A 13,926-nucleotide genomic window follows, 5' to 3' on the forward strand; every position below is an offset into this window, starting at 1 on the left:
TCATTATTATTATAATACTATTTTGATCTTGAAAGCGCTGTTAGAGTCTTCTCATATAACCTAATGGTTTTATAAGCACATGAGGGCAACTATCTGTATTACTTCAAACCACTGCAAAAAAAATAATGATGTAGCTTTAATAAATAGAACGATTTTATATACAGATTTATCAATATTGTATCTATTTATTTTGTTCCAATTGCGAAGGGACAAATCCTAATCAATTCTATTAGAAACGCCTGCGTGCGAGAAACTGAATTCGTCGCTTTTCTCCAGTAATCCAGACATTTTCTGTACAAAATACCGAAATGCTGACTCGGAAACTTTGCTGGCTGTTTCCAGAATATTGATTTTCCACGTTCAACCTACGCCACATAAATCCAGAACCTTTTCAGTGTTTTTGGCATCATCATATAACTTAATTCTTTAACAGTGTTTGTTTTTTTTTTAAAACAATGTGATTGGAGATTGTGGAATATCAGTAGTACTAACTAATCTTATCTCGTCTGATAACTGGATTAGCAAGGTAATCAAAACATTAAAAACCAAAACCTCCTAAAAGTTATTTTCTTGCTTAAAGTCCACCTGATCAAAAAACATGCAAGTTTTTCTGAAAATGTGCAATCAGAGACTAAAAGCGTTAATAAACAAATATTAACGCAACTAGTATTTACATTCTAGTGGCGAAACTGTTGTAAACGAGTAATTAACATAAAATTTATATCTCGGTCGTATTTTAGGCAAACAAAATAAATAAATAGTAACAAAGTTGGAACTGCCAGGTTTATTATTGCTGTTGAAGACATTATTCTGAATCATGCCACAAGCAGACACGTATCAAGATGAGAACCAGTTAGCTTTATCACTTTTGTGTATAACGGCTTTAATACTGTCAGCAGTTTACTACGCTAAAATTGTAACACTCAACCAGTACCTGGATAAAGATGCTGCCAAAAATGCTACCAACACAACGGAGGAAAATGCAATGGAGACGGAAAAACAGAAAGAACTAAATAAGGTAAGAATATTAGTTTGTATTCTCGCTATTTCTGGCGATAAAAGTGAAAAAAGACTTTTGCATTGTAACGATGCATTTGGAATTACAATCAAGACTATAACGAAACTACTTTAATTAAATGCTCATTAGTGTAATCCATCCATTGCATCTCAGTAGATCTCAATAATTGTAAACCTAAGGAGTAAGTGTTTAATCCCGTGGCAAAAGATTTGAAAATTGCAAGGGATTAAAAGTCACTTTAGTCACGTGGTTTATATACTATTTTATGCACTTTAGAATATGAGAAACTATAAATAAAAGTCACAAAACTAACAGTAGACTGATATGAAGTTAAATATACTTTAAGTATCTCTTCAATGGTACAATTTTTGTTATAAAGTAGTTGGGTTAAAACAGTTTAGGTTAGCTTAAGTTTAGGCATTTTTTCAAAAGTAACCAACAACTCAATTAAGTATGCATATTTGAATTGAGAGAAATGAAATCTGCCAATTGAGCAAAACATGTGTCAAAAAATTGACGAATGATCGACATATGTTAAATTTGACATCAGGCGATTCAGGAAAAATACTGCAACTTTGCTAGTTTAAACTATGCTGTCTTTTATAAAAATGAAAAACGAAGAAGAAGAATTTTAATATTTGCATTAAGAAAACGACTATTTTACTGTTGTTAATTTTTTTTGGGTTGCTATGGTTTCTACAATAAAGAATCCAATTTATCTCTCTTATATGTTATATGTTGTTAGAAAGAGCACATTTAACGCAAAAAAGGAAATACAGGAAAAGTACCGATAAAATGCAGACTTTTTAAAAACCCTCTGGATCTGCGAAAACAAGATGAGAGTCATCATGTTTGTCATGCCCAAGATTTAAGCTTGATATTTCAAAAATCTAGATTCCAAAATACAATAAAAACTTTTATTTTCTAAGCAAAACATATTTTGAATTCTTATAGTTGGTACAGAAAAGTTCACTTTTTTAAATGCAACACCCTGTATATAGTATTTTTAGATTCTCCTAACGGTTGCAAGTATGTTTCATTTATCATAATTTAGAGTATATCTAAATTCAACTGTTTTCAAGATATTGAAGTTTGAACAATGAAATTTTTACATTTTGGAGTGTCATAGTTTCTAACCAGAATGAGATAGAGCAAAACGGCTTGCATACTGCAAAGTTGACAGGTTTGACATTTTTTTTATTCTTATAAATTTTTGACAACTGTCAAAATTAAAAAATATTACTGGGTGATAGATTTCAAAAAGTTAAGATAGAAGCTTGCAAACGGTTTTGCATGTTCCTATCTTTATCTGACTAAAAGCTATGACAATGTTCAAATTTTGAAAATGTTATTTTTTAAACTTCAGTATCTCGAAAACAGTTGAATATAAATGGTCATACATGAAACATACTTGAAATCGTTAGAAGAATCAATTACTATAATAATATACAGGGTGGTACCGCGAAAACTGAAAATATTTTAGATGTGGAGACCCCAACGAAAACACGAACGAAGAACGAAATTTTCAAAAAGTTATTTTTTAGAGTTTTAGAAATATCGACTGTATTAACGCTGAAAATAACCTTATTTTTGCAAAGCTTTTTTGGAACCATCCTGTATAGTAAAAGATTTTTTTTAAGTGAGCCTAACTAATAATGACCTACTTGTTGTTTGATTATAAATTTCTTTTTCACTTTGACCTAACTTTTACAAATTTTAGGTCAACTTAACGGCAAAATTACCACCAAGTTGCCCTAAGCCGGACAAATCACAGGAACTGTCGCTATTATGTTCTGAATACTTATTTTGGAGACTCAGTTGCGTACCAGAAGACATAACCAACTTAGCCAAACATAAAATTCCAAGATTCTATTTCAAGAACAAAAAGTATTCGGCAAAAAACAACTCTAACGAAACTCAAAGTAAGTAGAAAAACATTCACTAAAATTAACTACACCAATATAAATACAGTGCGTTTTTTTTAACGCGCAACATAGGATTTTACGTGTTAAATTTTTAAGCCCATGTTAGACCATGTTATTTTGGAACTACAAGTATAAAACTTGACGGGTGTGTCTTTAGTACCCTGAAGCTTAAGTAAGTCTACCAATTTGGTCTAAAAAGTGATTTAAAACTGGAAAAAAATCATTTTTTTTCGAAAAGATTTTATCCTTTCATACTCCCTGTATGCATTGTTGTTCCTTGTTGTTTTTGATACTGGCAGGGCAGGTAGCAGGTAAAGTGACTTATTTTGACTGCATCACGACCCGACATCTTTTGAACGTCAAAAGGGCATTTTATGATTGTTTGGAATATACTGTTTGGCTTCAAACGGAGGTCAATTTGAACAATTCACCTATAAAAATACTTCTTTTGTTCTTAACTTTCTTGATATAAAGTTAATGATCACCCTGTTTTACTTTCTACGCCAAATTTTACCTGCTACCTGCCCTGCCAGTATCAAAAACAACAAAGAACAACAATGCATACAGGGAGTATGAAACGATAAAACCTTTTCGAAAAAAGATGATTTTTTGCAAGTTTTTTAACACTTTTTAGGCCGAATTGGTAAATTTACGTAAGCTTCAGGGTACGAAATAGCCACCCGTCAAGTTTTATACTTGTAGTTCCAAAATAACATGGTCTATCATGGGCTTAAAAATTTAACACGTGAAATCCTATGTTGCGCGTTAAAAAAAACGCACTGTATACAGGGTGTTTCACTATAAATACAAAACAAGTAACTATAGATATAGCAAAGTCAAGCACCCTGAATAATAATAATATTAATGATTCTAATTATTATATTTTCTTCAGCTACAATAGTCAACTGTATCATTGCGGCTCTTCTACTAACTTCTTTGGGAGCCGCCTTACTTGAGCTCTATCGAGCTAAAGTTGCGCCCACTACGAATAATGGAAAAAAGGGCACAAAAACACCACCGAACAGGAAATGTTCGCTAGCGGATCTGACTGTACTAAAACACCACCGGAAGGAGTTGGTAAGAAGAGAGAGTGTCCTAGAACAACACTGTGACGAGGAGGGCGAATTTAACCAGCATCATGGTAGGCGGAACTCTATCCGCCCACAATTGCGACTTGACTAAGGTAGTTAGGGACGCGGTTGATGGGTGATTCTGTGACATCTGTGATGTTTAAATGTGTGCGTGTGTATGGTTTTTTTGCAAAATAATGTTGATCTAGATTTTTGAGACCCACCACTTTAAATGAATGAGAAATTTTATATGAGTATATGAGATAGAAAAAAAGTTAAATAGCAAAATGGTTCGTTGAGAACAAGCAATTACATTCATCGCATTTTTACTATACCATTTTATTTAATTTTTTAAAGTTATAACATGAGAAACTTAAATTAGTTCTTGGTTTTGCTCTTAGATGTAGAGGGCGCTAATTAAAATTAATTTTAAACACCCTGTAGCTCGATAAGTAAGGCCTTGCGGACCCACGTCTATATGGACTTTTTACCTTTAAAACACCTGAGGAATCGCCCTGTGAAATGTCGGACACTTATTAAAAAGCAGAATATTAAAATGGGATAGAGGACTAGGTAGCATTATTCTCCTTATGAGAATGAATTACAAGTTTTTCTAAAATTTCTAACATTATTTTGAAAAAAGTCTATATGTGTGATATAGTGTGATACAGTCTAAAAGCCGCTATTTTCAAAAAAATAATGTATCTGATAGAACTTTTCTGATTTGTTCAGGTTCGAAACCGGCACCACTTCATCGTAGATGTTCGTTTCCTGCATCGCTACCATCATCATCAGGAGATGGAGCCGTAGCGGGCTATCAGAGTCGAAGGTTGTCACGAAAACTATCGATGGCTGGCGACTTGGGCAGAAGGGTGTCCCTTGTCAATGAGAGTCGAAGGTTGTCGATGGTGGTCGACGACGAAACGTGGTCGAGGAGAGGTAGTTTTGTTGGAGAAGACTCGTCTCCAGATCGTAGACATCATACTAGATTAGTGCATCGGCACTAAGTTACTTTCTTATTAATAATTTAATTTGTTCTTTCTAGAAAAGTGGATATTTCCAACTATACATAACAACTCTCGATATTTCTATTTTTCCTAGATATTATAGAAAATGTTTGACTTTTAATAGGACTATTCAAAAATGCAGTAACATACAAGCTGTTCCACTTAAAAAATCTAGTCCTTTTTACTTTAGTCCTTTGTGGAACACACTGTAAACTGAAAATTTTGAAAAATCTAAAGTTATAAGACACTGAACTCCTCTATTTAACTTCCTTTTAATCATTCGGTCTTAATTTGTTATACTTAAAACCTTTTCTGACACCTTAAATTAACATTTCGAATCCATCATGGTAATTCATTTGTATATTAATTAATCATAAACATATCAATATCAATTTTCTAGACTTACATAAAATGAAACAAATTATATTTATAACACAAACTGTTTTCATTTCTAAATAAATACATATATATACAGGGTGTTCGAGACAAGAAAACCCAATTTCCTGGCTAGATAGTATACTAGTTTTTTTTCTTATCTGGCCGGGAAATGGGGTTTTCCTGCCAAAACTAACCTGTATAATAATATTTTATCCACTTTTTGGGTATCTATCTACTTAGATTTATTTACTATGTAAATTTCCGGAAATATAAAGACGAGTCTTTCTTCCAACAACATTTTCACCTCTATTATACCTCTATGGTATAACTGGTTTATGAAAATCATCAACACTATTATAATAGAATAATATTAGAAGGTGAAATTACTGCTTGCTTTTATGTTTCAAATACGTGCAAATAAATCATACATTTAATGAGAAAATAAATGGATGTATACTGATCTTGATCTAACTTGTTTTAATATTTTTTACGAAAGCAGCATGGTTACCTCTGAATATTTCCTAAAATTTAAAGAAGAACTGCATCACTTGGTGACATTGCATTGGTGGTGGAGGGTGTACCAAGGTGACCTAAAGTAACTCTCCTATGACGTTATAACCCTCTAGGCACGGAAATAAGCAATATAACCTCAACTAAAAGTACATATGGAAAGTACCCCATATTACCGATATTTGAGAAACGTTTGCTGAACAACTTCCTAGAAGCTTACATAATTCAGGACCCTCACATACCTAAATGAAAAATTCAAATATTTATCATTACTCAATGGGATAGACGAGGATAAAAAATAGTTTTTCTATGTCTAGTATGGTTTATTTTTACTTTACCGCCCATTGCCAATAATTACGACGGGCTTTTTTCTAAGTTTACCGCCCGTTATTTTCAGAGGCGTACAATAAGCCGTAAAAGTGATCGAAAGCTCTAGGGTGTAAAGTTATTTTTTCCACCGGGGAAACATAATGTAAACAAACATTACAAAGCCATGTGCGTAAAATCCCCCTTTAATAACATAACGAAATGCCAACGTTAGAACTTTTCTGTTTTGATGATTAATAGAATAAGTCAATTTTCAGACAGATTTAGGCCATGAGTAGTAAAAAAAAAATTGATTAATGGTCCGAATGAAAATGACATTTTTTATTGGTACATTTGCAATTACAAAGAATTTATCTGGATTTATTTTAAACTTCTAGTATAAGTTAAATGATATTTAAATTTTAATGAACACCAAAACATAATTATCTTTATCTACTGTTTTTTCTAACTTCAACAATGGACATTATTACCATTTTGCATATTTTTCCTGACCGTTCCCCTAACAATAAATAACAATAAACACATTTATTTCGAAGAATAATTAAGAAAAGAAGAATCATTTTTAAATCTAATATATAATACAAATAATAATTATGTTAAACTATACTTAACTAAAATTCTGTTTGTCAACTTTTATCAACACAAATTACATCTGTTTCTTAACAGTATTTCACATTTACTTATCAATTAAAGTACCTCGAACTCTCTTAATTTCATTGGCTTTGTCCTGATCTTGCTTCCTTTTATGTATACCTTTTCGTTCTAGTTGTTTTTCAATAATTCTAGCATTATTTGCATAGCTGTCTGCAACCTCACGCTGAAAAACATTGACATTTATACATAACAGTCAACATACAAATAGTACACTCTGATTAGTTGTACCACTAGGTTTTAGCCAAATATTAAATATAACTTAACCAAACCACTTACTGCTTCAATTTCATCTTCTTCTTCATCAATAGTAGAAACTGTAACAGAACTGAACTTTCCCATGTTTTTTGTGTGTTTAGTAACCATAATTTTCTTTGGTTTTTCAATAGCCACTTGATTATAAATGTCTCCAATAGGACCTTCATTAGATGAAGTAATCACAGATCCTCTCACAATGAAATTAACAGCAGAATGGGGATCATGTTTGTAGTAAAGCAGCAGCCCACATTTCTTGCACTTCATTCTGTACTGCTTTTCTATTCCTTCAGCACGTTTGAGGAATATAATTTCATCACTGTCACAGGTGATTTTGTGAGCATGGTTAGTCCCATCCAAAACTCGAGCTCCATCTCTTTTGCGTAATGGTAGTTTTTCTATTGAACAATCTGCAATGGCATGTAAAAGGTTAAATCTAGTAGGATTAAGAATCTGAAATCTGTGCTTACCTAATATAAGAGTCATTTGGCCACAAAGGCAGTAATAAATATGTAAAGGCTTTTCATCTCCATATTCTTCCTGGTCTTTGGTGTCTGAACAAGCTATACTTCTTGATACCACTTTGGGCATAATTAAAACGAATATTATGTTGACTAACTTTTGATATAAAAGTGAGCTTTAGCCCAAGATCAAGTGAGTTTTTAACAAATTTGTAAAATAACAACAATAAACAATAATTAACCTGTCCTTTTTCTTTTAGGTTAGGTTTCCTTCTTCTTCTTCTTATTATTGGTTTAGCGGCTGTGTGTCTGTAGTGTCTGTCATTTCTGTCTTCTGTCAAGTCTCAGGGTTTTGTTTGTTTATGTTTACCTTATTCCATAACTATTGTTTATTATAAATAAACGTTTTTATATTTGTAAGGCTCATTGGTATAATGTTCAATCATGAACCTAACATTTAACTTTCTCTTGATAGATTTAGAAAAATATGAATATGCTCAAGTATATTCAACCAAAATGGAAGTATCTATCAGAAGTGTTCTATAAATCTAGAGGTAAGTCCTGATTTAAAACACTTTAAATACCTAAATATCATTTTTATTTAAGGAATAGAAATTAGTGGTCAGTTTCTTTGCACAATTTGTCAATGAACGTTATCATACTAACATATCAATGACCCTGCGCCTAGTATCCCAGAATCGAGCAGTGCATTGCTATTTACTTCTGATTATATGGATACTACTAGTCATTGCTGGCATATACAAACTGCTTGATAAAAAAGAAACTAATGCATCTTTTGTACCTGTTACCACTGAATTGTTTCATAATTTAGGATTAGCAAATGTTAAAACCAAAAGGCTATTTAAGCTGTGCAACTTTCCTGAAGAGATTTATCAAGGTGATGAAGGTGAGTATTTTGTTTATTATGTACTAGCAGTACAGAGGAAAGCACCATTATTTGTGTACCTAGTTTTTTTTTTTTTTCTTTACAAATTTCTAAAGATAAGTTGTAATAGGAAAGAAAACAGTGAAAACTGACAAAACCTGCTGTTAACAAATAAATAACATTCCAGTTTTATCTTTTGTGTTATTATTAAAGAACAGTTAGTTTTAGCTACTAAAACAAATCTTTAAATACTGACATTGACATTTAAATTAATAACAATTAAAATACTCTTAAACACTTATTATTACTTCTTTGGACTTGAAACTTTAATGCCATGGGTAATCATAAAAAAGTGTGGCACTCTTTGTACACTGCCTATGATGCTACAAATTTCAAAATAAAGTGGTACAAGCATCCTTTTTCTAAAGCAATTTAGAGTAGGCAATAGTTTGGACTCTTGTACACTATTAAGCTGGGGTATTTGGCATCTTACAGCAAAATCTGCTTTAGAAGGATTGGTATTACTGAAAAATGTCACTTTTTTCACTTTCACACTAGACAAACTCATAGACCAATTTATATACATTAGTTACCCATGTCTCAGGAATTTATGAACACAACTGTACCTATAATTAACTACTGCTGCATCTATTTTATGTGGACATGTTGCCAGAACAATTTCTATCTTTTAAATTTGGAAACAATGAATTCTTCAAACTATGTTTGGAAAATTATAAATTAGAATGGGGTTGGAAGTATGTGTATACAGGGTAGTCTTTTTAATTTGAAACAGCACAATATCTTGAGTAAAATTAAATTAGGTAAACAAATAATTTCTATGGGAATTTATAATATTTTTATTATCCCTGAAGGGTCTCATTTTAGAAAGGTATTTTTTATGTATGCAGGGTGGTCTGGAAAAGTGTGGTTGAATTATGTACTAGTTAAAGCACAAATACTGCTATTTTTTGGAAATTTTTTAAGGGCCTGTGTCTCCAAAAGGCCTCAACTTTTTTGTTTATTAAATTTGGCTAAAACATTTTGGAAATACAGACCATTAAAAATTGCCAAACAATTTGCTGTATCCATATTTTCTGCAAGCAGTTTAGTTCTTATTATTTGGTGAAGTAGGTGCAGATGAATTTAGCAAAACAAAATGTATGAACATTAAGTCTGGTGACCTATAGTCAAAACTTTATCCATCTAAAATGACGTCAAGCAGGTGAAAAATGAAAAAACACACATGTCTTAAATTAGATATTAGATCACAAATTTTAACCTGCAAATGCTTTGAAAAAATTGCGCGTTCAGAAATACCTAAACTTGAATAATCATTAATCAAAAAGTAGGTTCACTCACACTCAAAGTGGAAATTTTTTAAAGTCTCTGAATCTGGTTTTAAAACTAAAAAAAGTACATATCAACATAAATTACAGCTTGGTAATTAACAACATTTTAGCAAACTATTAGCGAAAAAGTAAAATTTCAACTATAGCAATCCACACATTGCAGGACACTTATTCTAAGCAAACATTGTCCAAAATGCAGGTGTTTTCTTTAAAAAATATTAAGTGGAAAGATACTAATTGTCTTTTAAGCTACTCTGTATATCAAGGGAGATGTTGAATTCAATGCCACCTCCTTATGTTACTCACAGAGAATAAAACAAAAATTGAGGTGCCCAGGTTTTTTTAAACTAACCTAGATTAAAGATTAATTTATTTCATACATGTTTTGTCATACTGTAAGTATAATAGATACTTGTGAAACATAATTTTACCAGCGTGTTCAACCTCCAAAACTGAAAATTATGTTTTCTATGCATCTGAAACTTTGAGCAGTTTTTTGAATTATTATTGTATTCCTGTTGTTTTTTTTATATTTCGAAATTTGCTTTAAAACACTTTTTTTCTAGTGGCGTTGACGTTGTGCAAAATATTCAGGCGGAATCGCAAAACTTTCCTACTAAATCTTGAAAGGAATTTTAAACGACTAAACATTTTTTGTATCTAAAAAAACTAAATAAAAAAACCAATATAAAAATTTACATTATTGGATTATTTTTTAGGAATTCTAGATAATAAAAAATGGATACTGAAAGGATTAATAATATTAATTCGGCATGGTGACAGAGGTCCTCTGCAACATGTTAAGAAGATCTCAAATATTAATTGCAATACCGAAGAAACTCCTATTTTAAGTTCTTACAAGGTAGGCCTCCTATAGACAGCTGAGTGTTCATAATATTTAGATTCTTCCATAATGTTTGGGCCCATTTTGTACATACAGTAACGATAATAATGGGGTCGTAAACCAATAAAATATGTTTGCGGAAATCAGAAGTAGTTACGTAGAGAAATACTTGACATCTATTTTTTCATTTTTAAAAACGTTAGTGAAAACCATAGTTATTTGGTACACCATATATCTGTGACGTAGAAAGGGACATGTACCCTATCTCTCTTCTGTTTCTAGTGAGTTGAGTGAGACGCAATGCCCTGGATGTATGTCTATAATAGTCTAATATCAATTTTAATGAAACGTCATCGGTCTAGGAGGACGAAACTGAATTTGTATATGTTTTATGTTTATTTTGTAGTGATTCTATAAAATAAATATAAAACAGAAGATGTTATAGCTCGTTTCAATGCATACATTTTCCAAAGCTTATATTTAAAATTAAAACCTTAAACTCCACTATGGTTTACGACCCTATTGTATACTCTCTTTTGAGAGAGTCAAGAAGACAGTGTTGCTTTGAGTGTTGTAAACTTGTACATAAAGAGTCTTTTATTCGTGATTAATATGGCAATCAGAGCTGAGGACTTAATCCTATTTGTAGCAGAGTGTAGCATCAACCACTTTACAAACTCTTTGATGTCATACATATTTTGTATTTCTTTCTTTCAGTCATATTTAAATAACTTAACCGTAACGGGTAAAATACAATGGACTGGTCCAGGTCCGTTTCACAGTTTTCCAGTATTACCTCGAAGTGCGGATCAATGCCAGCTAGGTCAATTAACAATGCAAGGCGTAAGTCAATTGCTCAATTTGGGAAAAACCTTAAAAGCGAGCTACGGGAACGTGTGGCCGAGTTTACAAACGCTCAAAGCCGAAGAAGTATTGGTCTACAGCACCAGATACAGAAGAACATTTCAGTCAGCGCTGTCGTTTTTATTTGGTCTCATTTCCAATGAAACTCTCGCCAAAGTGGTTATTCTCGAGAGTCAGTCAATGAGTTTTTGTTTTCAGGATTGCGAATGTCCGATAACTGAGAATTTAAGAAAGTACGTAAAGTTTGCTATGAAGTAGTTACGTGAATTTCACTGTTTTTTTGTAGATTTGTACAAAAAAGTGAAGCACATCAACTGAAGTTGCATCCAGCAATTGAAACACTTTCACGCAGCATTGGTCAGTTGTTATTATCTACTGATGCGGAACATAGTTCACTTATGAAAGATCCCAACGTTATTAAGGACTCCCTTTTCTCGTTTGTTTGTCACAGAAGTGTACTGCCTTGTGAAGGACTCGTTAATTGTGTTAGGTAATTTTATACATTGTGATACATTCGGTTAGGCATTTAAGGAAATAGTGTTTACAAATAAATTATTGTCTACGTAGTAGAAACTTCACAAAATTGTTTTGTTGTATAGGAAGCAAAATGTTGCTGGAATTATAGCATATACTGATTGGGTGCACTACCAAAAATGGAAAAACCCTCATTGGCGTCGATTGTGTTTGTTGAAGTCTTATGGTCAAATAAGACATATTGTGCAACAGATGCTTCATATGGTAAGAGTCCAATTGTGTTTTTTTAGTGATTTTTTAGTTAAACAAGTAATGTTCATTTGCACGTTGTTTTTGGGTATCCCTAATAAAAATGCTATCTTAAATTTAATATTGCAGGTTGGTTCCGATGGACCAAAATTAGTTCTGTACTCAGGTCACGATTTTACCCTTCTCCAACTGGCTACTGCTTTAGGTTTACTACACGATCCTCTCCTTTTACGATACGCGTCCCGATTAGTGTTTGAGGTATACCAGGACAATCGCCACCGACAAAACGACGATCGGGACGTTTATTTCAGACTGGTTTCCAATGGGAAAGATGTTACCAAAGAAATTAGTTTTTGTAGGCACTCTGTCACTTTAGACAAGAAGAATAGTGTATGTAAGATAGAAGATATAGTGAGATTTTTGCACGACGACTACTTTAGTACCTTGAATGTAACTAATTTTAAAGATGCTTGTCTTAAAGCTGTCGAAAATGATGCGATGGATGAGCTGTTTCAATTTCGATAATAAATTATTTCGTCGAATATTTTTATTGATGTTTTTTTTTACCTCCTAATTTCAATTCCTCCTCCTAAAGTGAGAGGGGAGGACAATTATTTCATATCTCACAGTTAGGATTGAGACTGTGATTCCATATCCGTTCAACCAGTGACAATTACCTATTTATTCGTCCTCCAAACTGTTAAGGAATTATCCAATATCCCTGGTAGGAGTAGAATAATACATTTTTTCATTTATGGGTTGGTTAGGACTGTTATTTTGGTGCTTACAAATAAGGAGGTATATTAAACGGCATTTTCTTACATTCATCAATGACAGGTTTGTAATCATTTATTTAAGTCAATCGGATTTCGATCGAAAACAGGAACACATTAAAGATATTCAGAATGGTCTGAGACAACTATAAACTCTCTAAATTTGGCAATGGAATCGTCTACAGAACGACACAACACGGTTAAATGGTTAAAACAAAAGTCTATACATCGTTCTATACGATCGACCGCAAATATTCTACCCCCTGCGCCAAAATAACAATCACGTACCAGAAGACTATTCTAAAAATATTTTGACCTAACTCACAATTTCTGCGGAAACCTTAATTCAACCATGTAGCTTTACCGACTGAAACCACGGTCTACATTGGTTGAGGAGGGAATATACTGACTCATGATATTTAGCAGGGTTTGTACACAAGGTGGCGACATAATTAGCGCAAACCTTAAAATTAAACTGGAAAGCACTGAAAATGGTGAACTAGGGAGTTCTAGTAGAAATTGAAATAGTTATTTACCTAACAAGTGCGGAAAATGGTACTTTCCCGCACGAGACTGCAGTTGCACAAACAGTTAAAGGGCGGGAAAGACGCTTTCCGCATGTGTTAGGTACAAATTTTTTCTTACGAGTATCAATTTTTAAATTGAACAAAAACGTATAGTAAAATTACTAAAATGAAAGCTTCTGTTTGCAAAGCTGATTAAAAATGTATTCTTAGTTGAGAAATCAGATAAACAGTTATGATTTTTTGATTTAAATGTCATTTTTTTTGAAATATAAAATAAGTGCGAAAAGTAACTTTTTCACACTAGTGCGGTAAAGTTACTTTTCCATTCAAGTCATTTCTACAGTAGTAAGAGTCATTT

The 13,926-nt window shown here is 32.4% G+C and overlaps 3 protein-coding genes across 4 annotated transcripts; 2 read left to right on the forward strand and 1 right to left on the reverse strand.

Moving 5' to 3' along the window:
- Positions 1–285: 285 nt before the first annotated feature.
- On the forward strand, positions 286–5,864 carry LOC145728977 (uncharacterized). Of its 2 annotated transcripts, none has more exons than XM_081979574.1 (5): positions 286–526; positions 783–1,018; positions 2,739–2,940; positions 3,836–4,084; positions 4,746–5,864. In XM_081979574.1, exons 2-5 carry the CDS (start codon positions 818–820, stop codon positions 5,018–5,020), a joined length of 927 nt encoding a protein of 308 aa, XP_081835700.1. In that variant the 5' UTR covers positions 286–526; positions 783–817; the 3' UTR covers positions 5,021–5,864. The 2 variants fall into 2 exon arrangements, with proteins under 2 accessions (XP_081835700.1, XP_081835691.1); XM_081979565.1 differs by having other exon boundaries at positions 287–526; positions 741–1,018.
- Positions 5,865–6,535: 671 nt separating this feature from the next.
- Positions 6,536–7,876, reverse strand: LOC145728988 (STING ER exit protein). The gene is made up of 3 exons (XM_081979588.1): positions 7,612–7,876; positions 7,166–7,551; positions 6,536–7,052 (listed from the first exon to the last, which is right to left on the reverse strand). The coding sequence occupies exons 1-3, from the start codon at positions 7,730–7,732 to the stop codon at positions 6,912–6,914; spliced, it is 648 nt and encodes a 215-aa protein (XP_081835714.1). The 5' UTR covers positions 7,733–7,876; the 3' UTR covers positions 6,536–6,911.
- A 74-nt stretch (positions 7,877–7,950) lies between these two features.
- On the forward strand, positions 7,951–12,814 carry LOC145728911 (2-phosphoxylose phosphatase 1). The gene is made up of 7 exons (XM_081979460.1): positions 7,951–8,156; positions 8,209–8,509; positions 10,557–10,699; positions 11,399–11,778; positions 11,832–12,035; positions 12,145–12,283; positions 12,398–12,814. The coding sequence occupies exons 2-7, from the start codon at positions 8,275–8,277 to the stop codon at positions 12,791–12,793; spliced, it is 1,497 nt and encodes a 498-aa protein (XP_081835586.1). The 5' UTR covers positions 7,951–8,156; positions 8,209–8,274; the 3' UTR covers positions 12,794–12,814.
- The last annotated feature ends 1,112 nt before the right edge of the window (positions 12,815–13,926 follow it).

Source organism: Ips typographus, linkage group LG1 (assembly GCF_016097725.1).
Source record: "Ips typographus isolate SLU linkage group LG1, UJ_Ityp_2.0, whole genome shotgun sequence".
In the NCBI taxonomy this organism is placed as follows: Eukaryota; Metazoa; Arthropoda; class Insecta; order Coleoptera; family Curculionidae; genus Ips; species Ips typographus.

What these genes read in the sequence shown, in the direction of transcription:
- LOC145728977 (XM_081979574.1), top strand. Translation starts at nt 818, where the DNA reads ATGCCACAAGCAGACACGTATCAAGATGAGAACCAGTTAGCTTTATCA. An exon ending in AACAGAAAGAACTAAATAAG is followed by an intron (nt 1,019 to 2,738) that starts GTAAGAATATTA and finishes TACAAATTTTAG; the next exon opens with GTCAACTTAACGGCAAAATT. An exon ending in CGAATTTAACCAGCATCATG is followed by an intron (nt 4,085 to 4,745) that starts GTAGGCGGAACT and finishes TGATTTGTTCAG; the next exon opens with GTTCGAAACCGGCACCACTT.
- LOC145728988 (XM_081979588.1), bottom strand. Translation starts at nt 7,732, where the DNA reads ATGCCCAAAGTGGTATCAAGAAGTATAGCTTGTTCAGACACCAAAGAC. An exon ending in CCAAATGACTCTTATATTAG is followed by an intron (nt 7,552 to 7,611) that starts GTAAGCACAGAT and finishes ATGCCATTGCAG; the next exon opens with ATTGTTCAATAGAAAAACTA. An exon ending in AAGAAGATGAAATTGAAGCA is followed by an intron (nt 7,053 to 7,165) that starts GTAAGTGGTTTG and finishes AATGTTTTTCAG; the next exon opens with CGTGAGGTTGCAGACAGCTA.
- LOC145728911 (XM_081979460.1), top strand. Translation starts at nt 8,275, where the DNA reads ATGACCCTGCGCCTAGTATCCCAGAATCGAGCAGTGCATTGCTATTTA. An exon ending in CTATTTTAAGTTCTTACAAG is followed by an intron (nt 10,700 to 11,398) that starts GTAGGCCTCCTA and finishes TCTTTCTTTCAG; the next exon opens with TCATATTTAAATAACTTAAC. An exon ending in ATAACTGAGAATTTAAGAAA is followed by an intron (nt 11,779 to 11,831) that starts GTACGTAAAGTT and finishes GTTTTTTTGTAG; the next exon opens with ATTTGTACAAAAAAGTGAAG.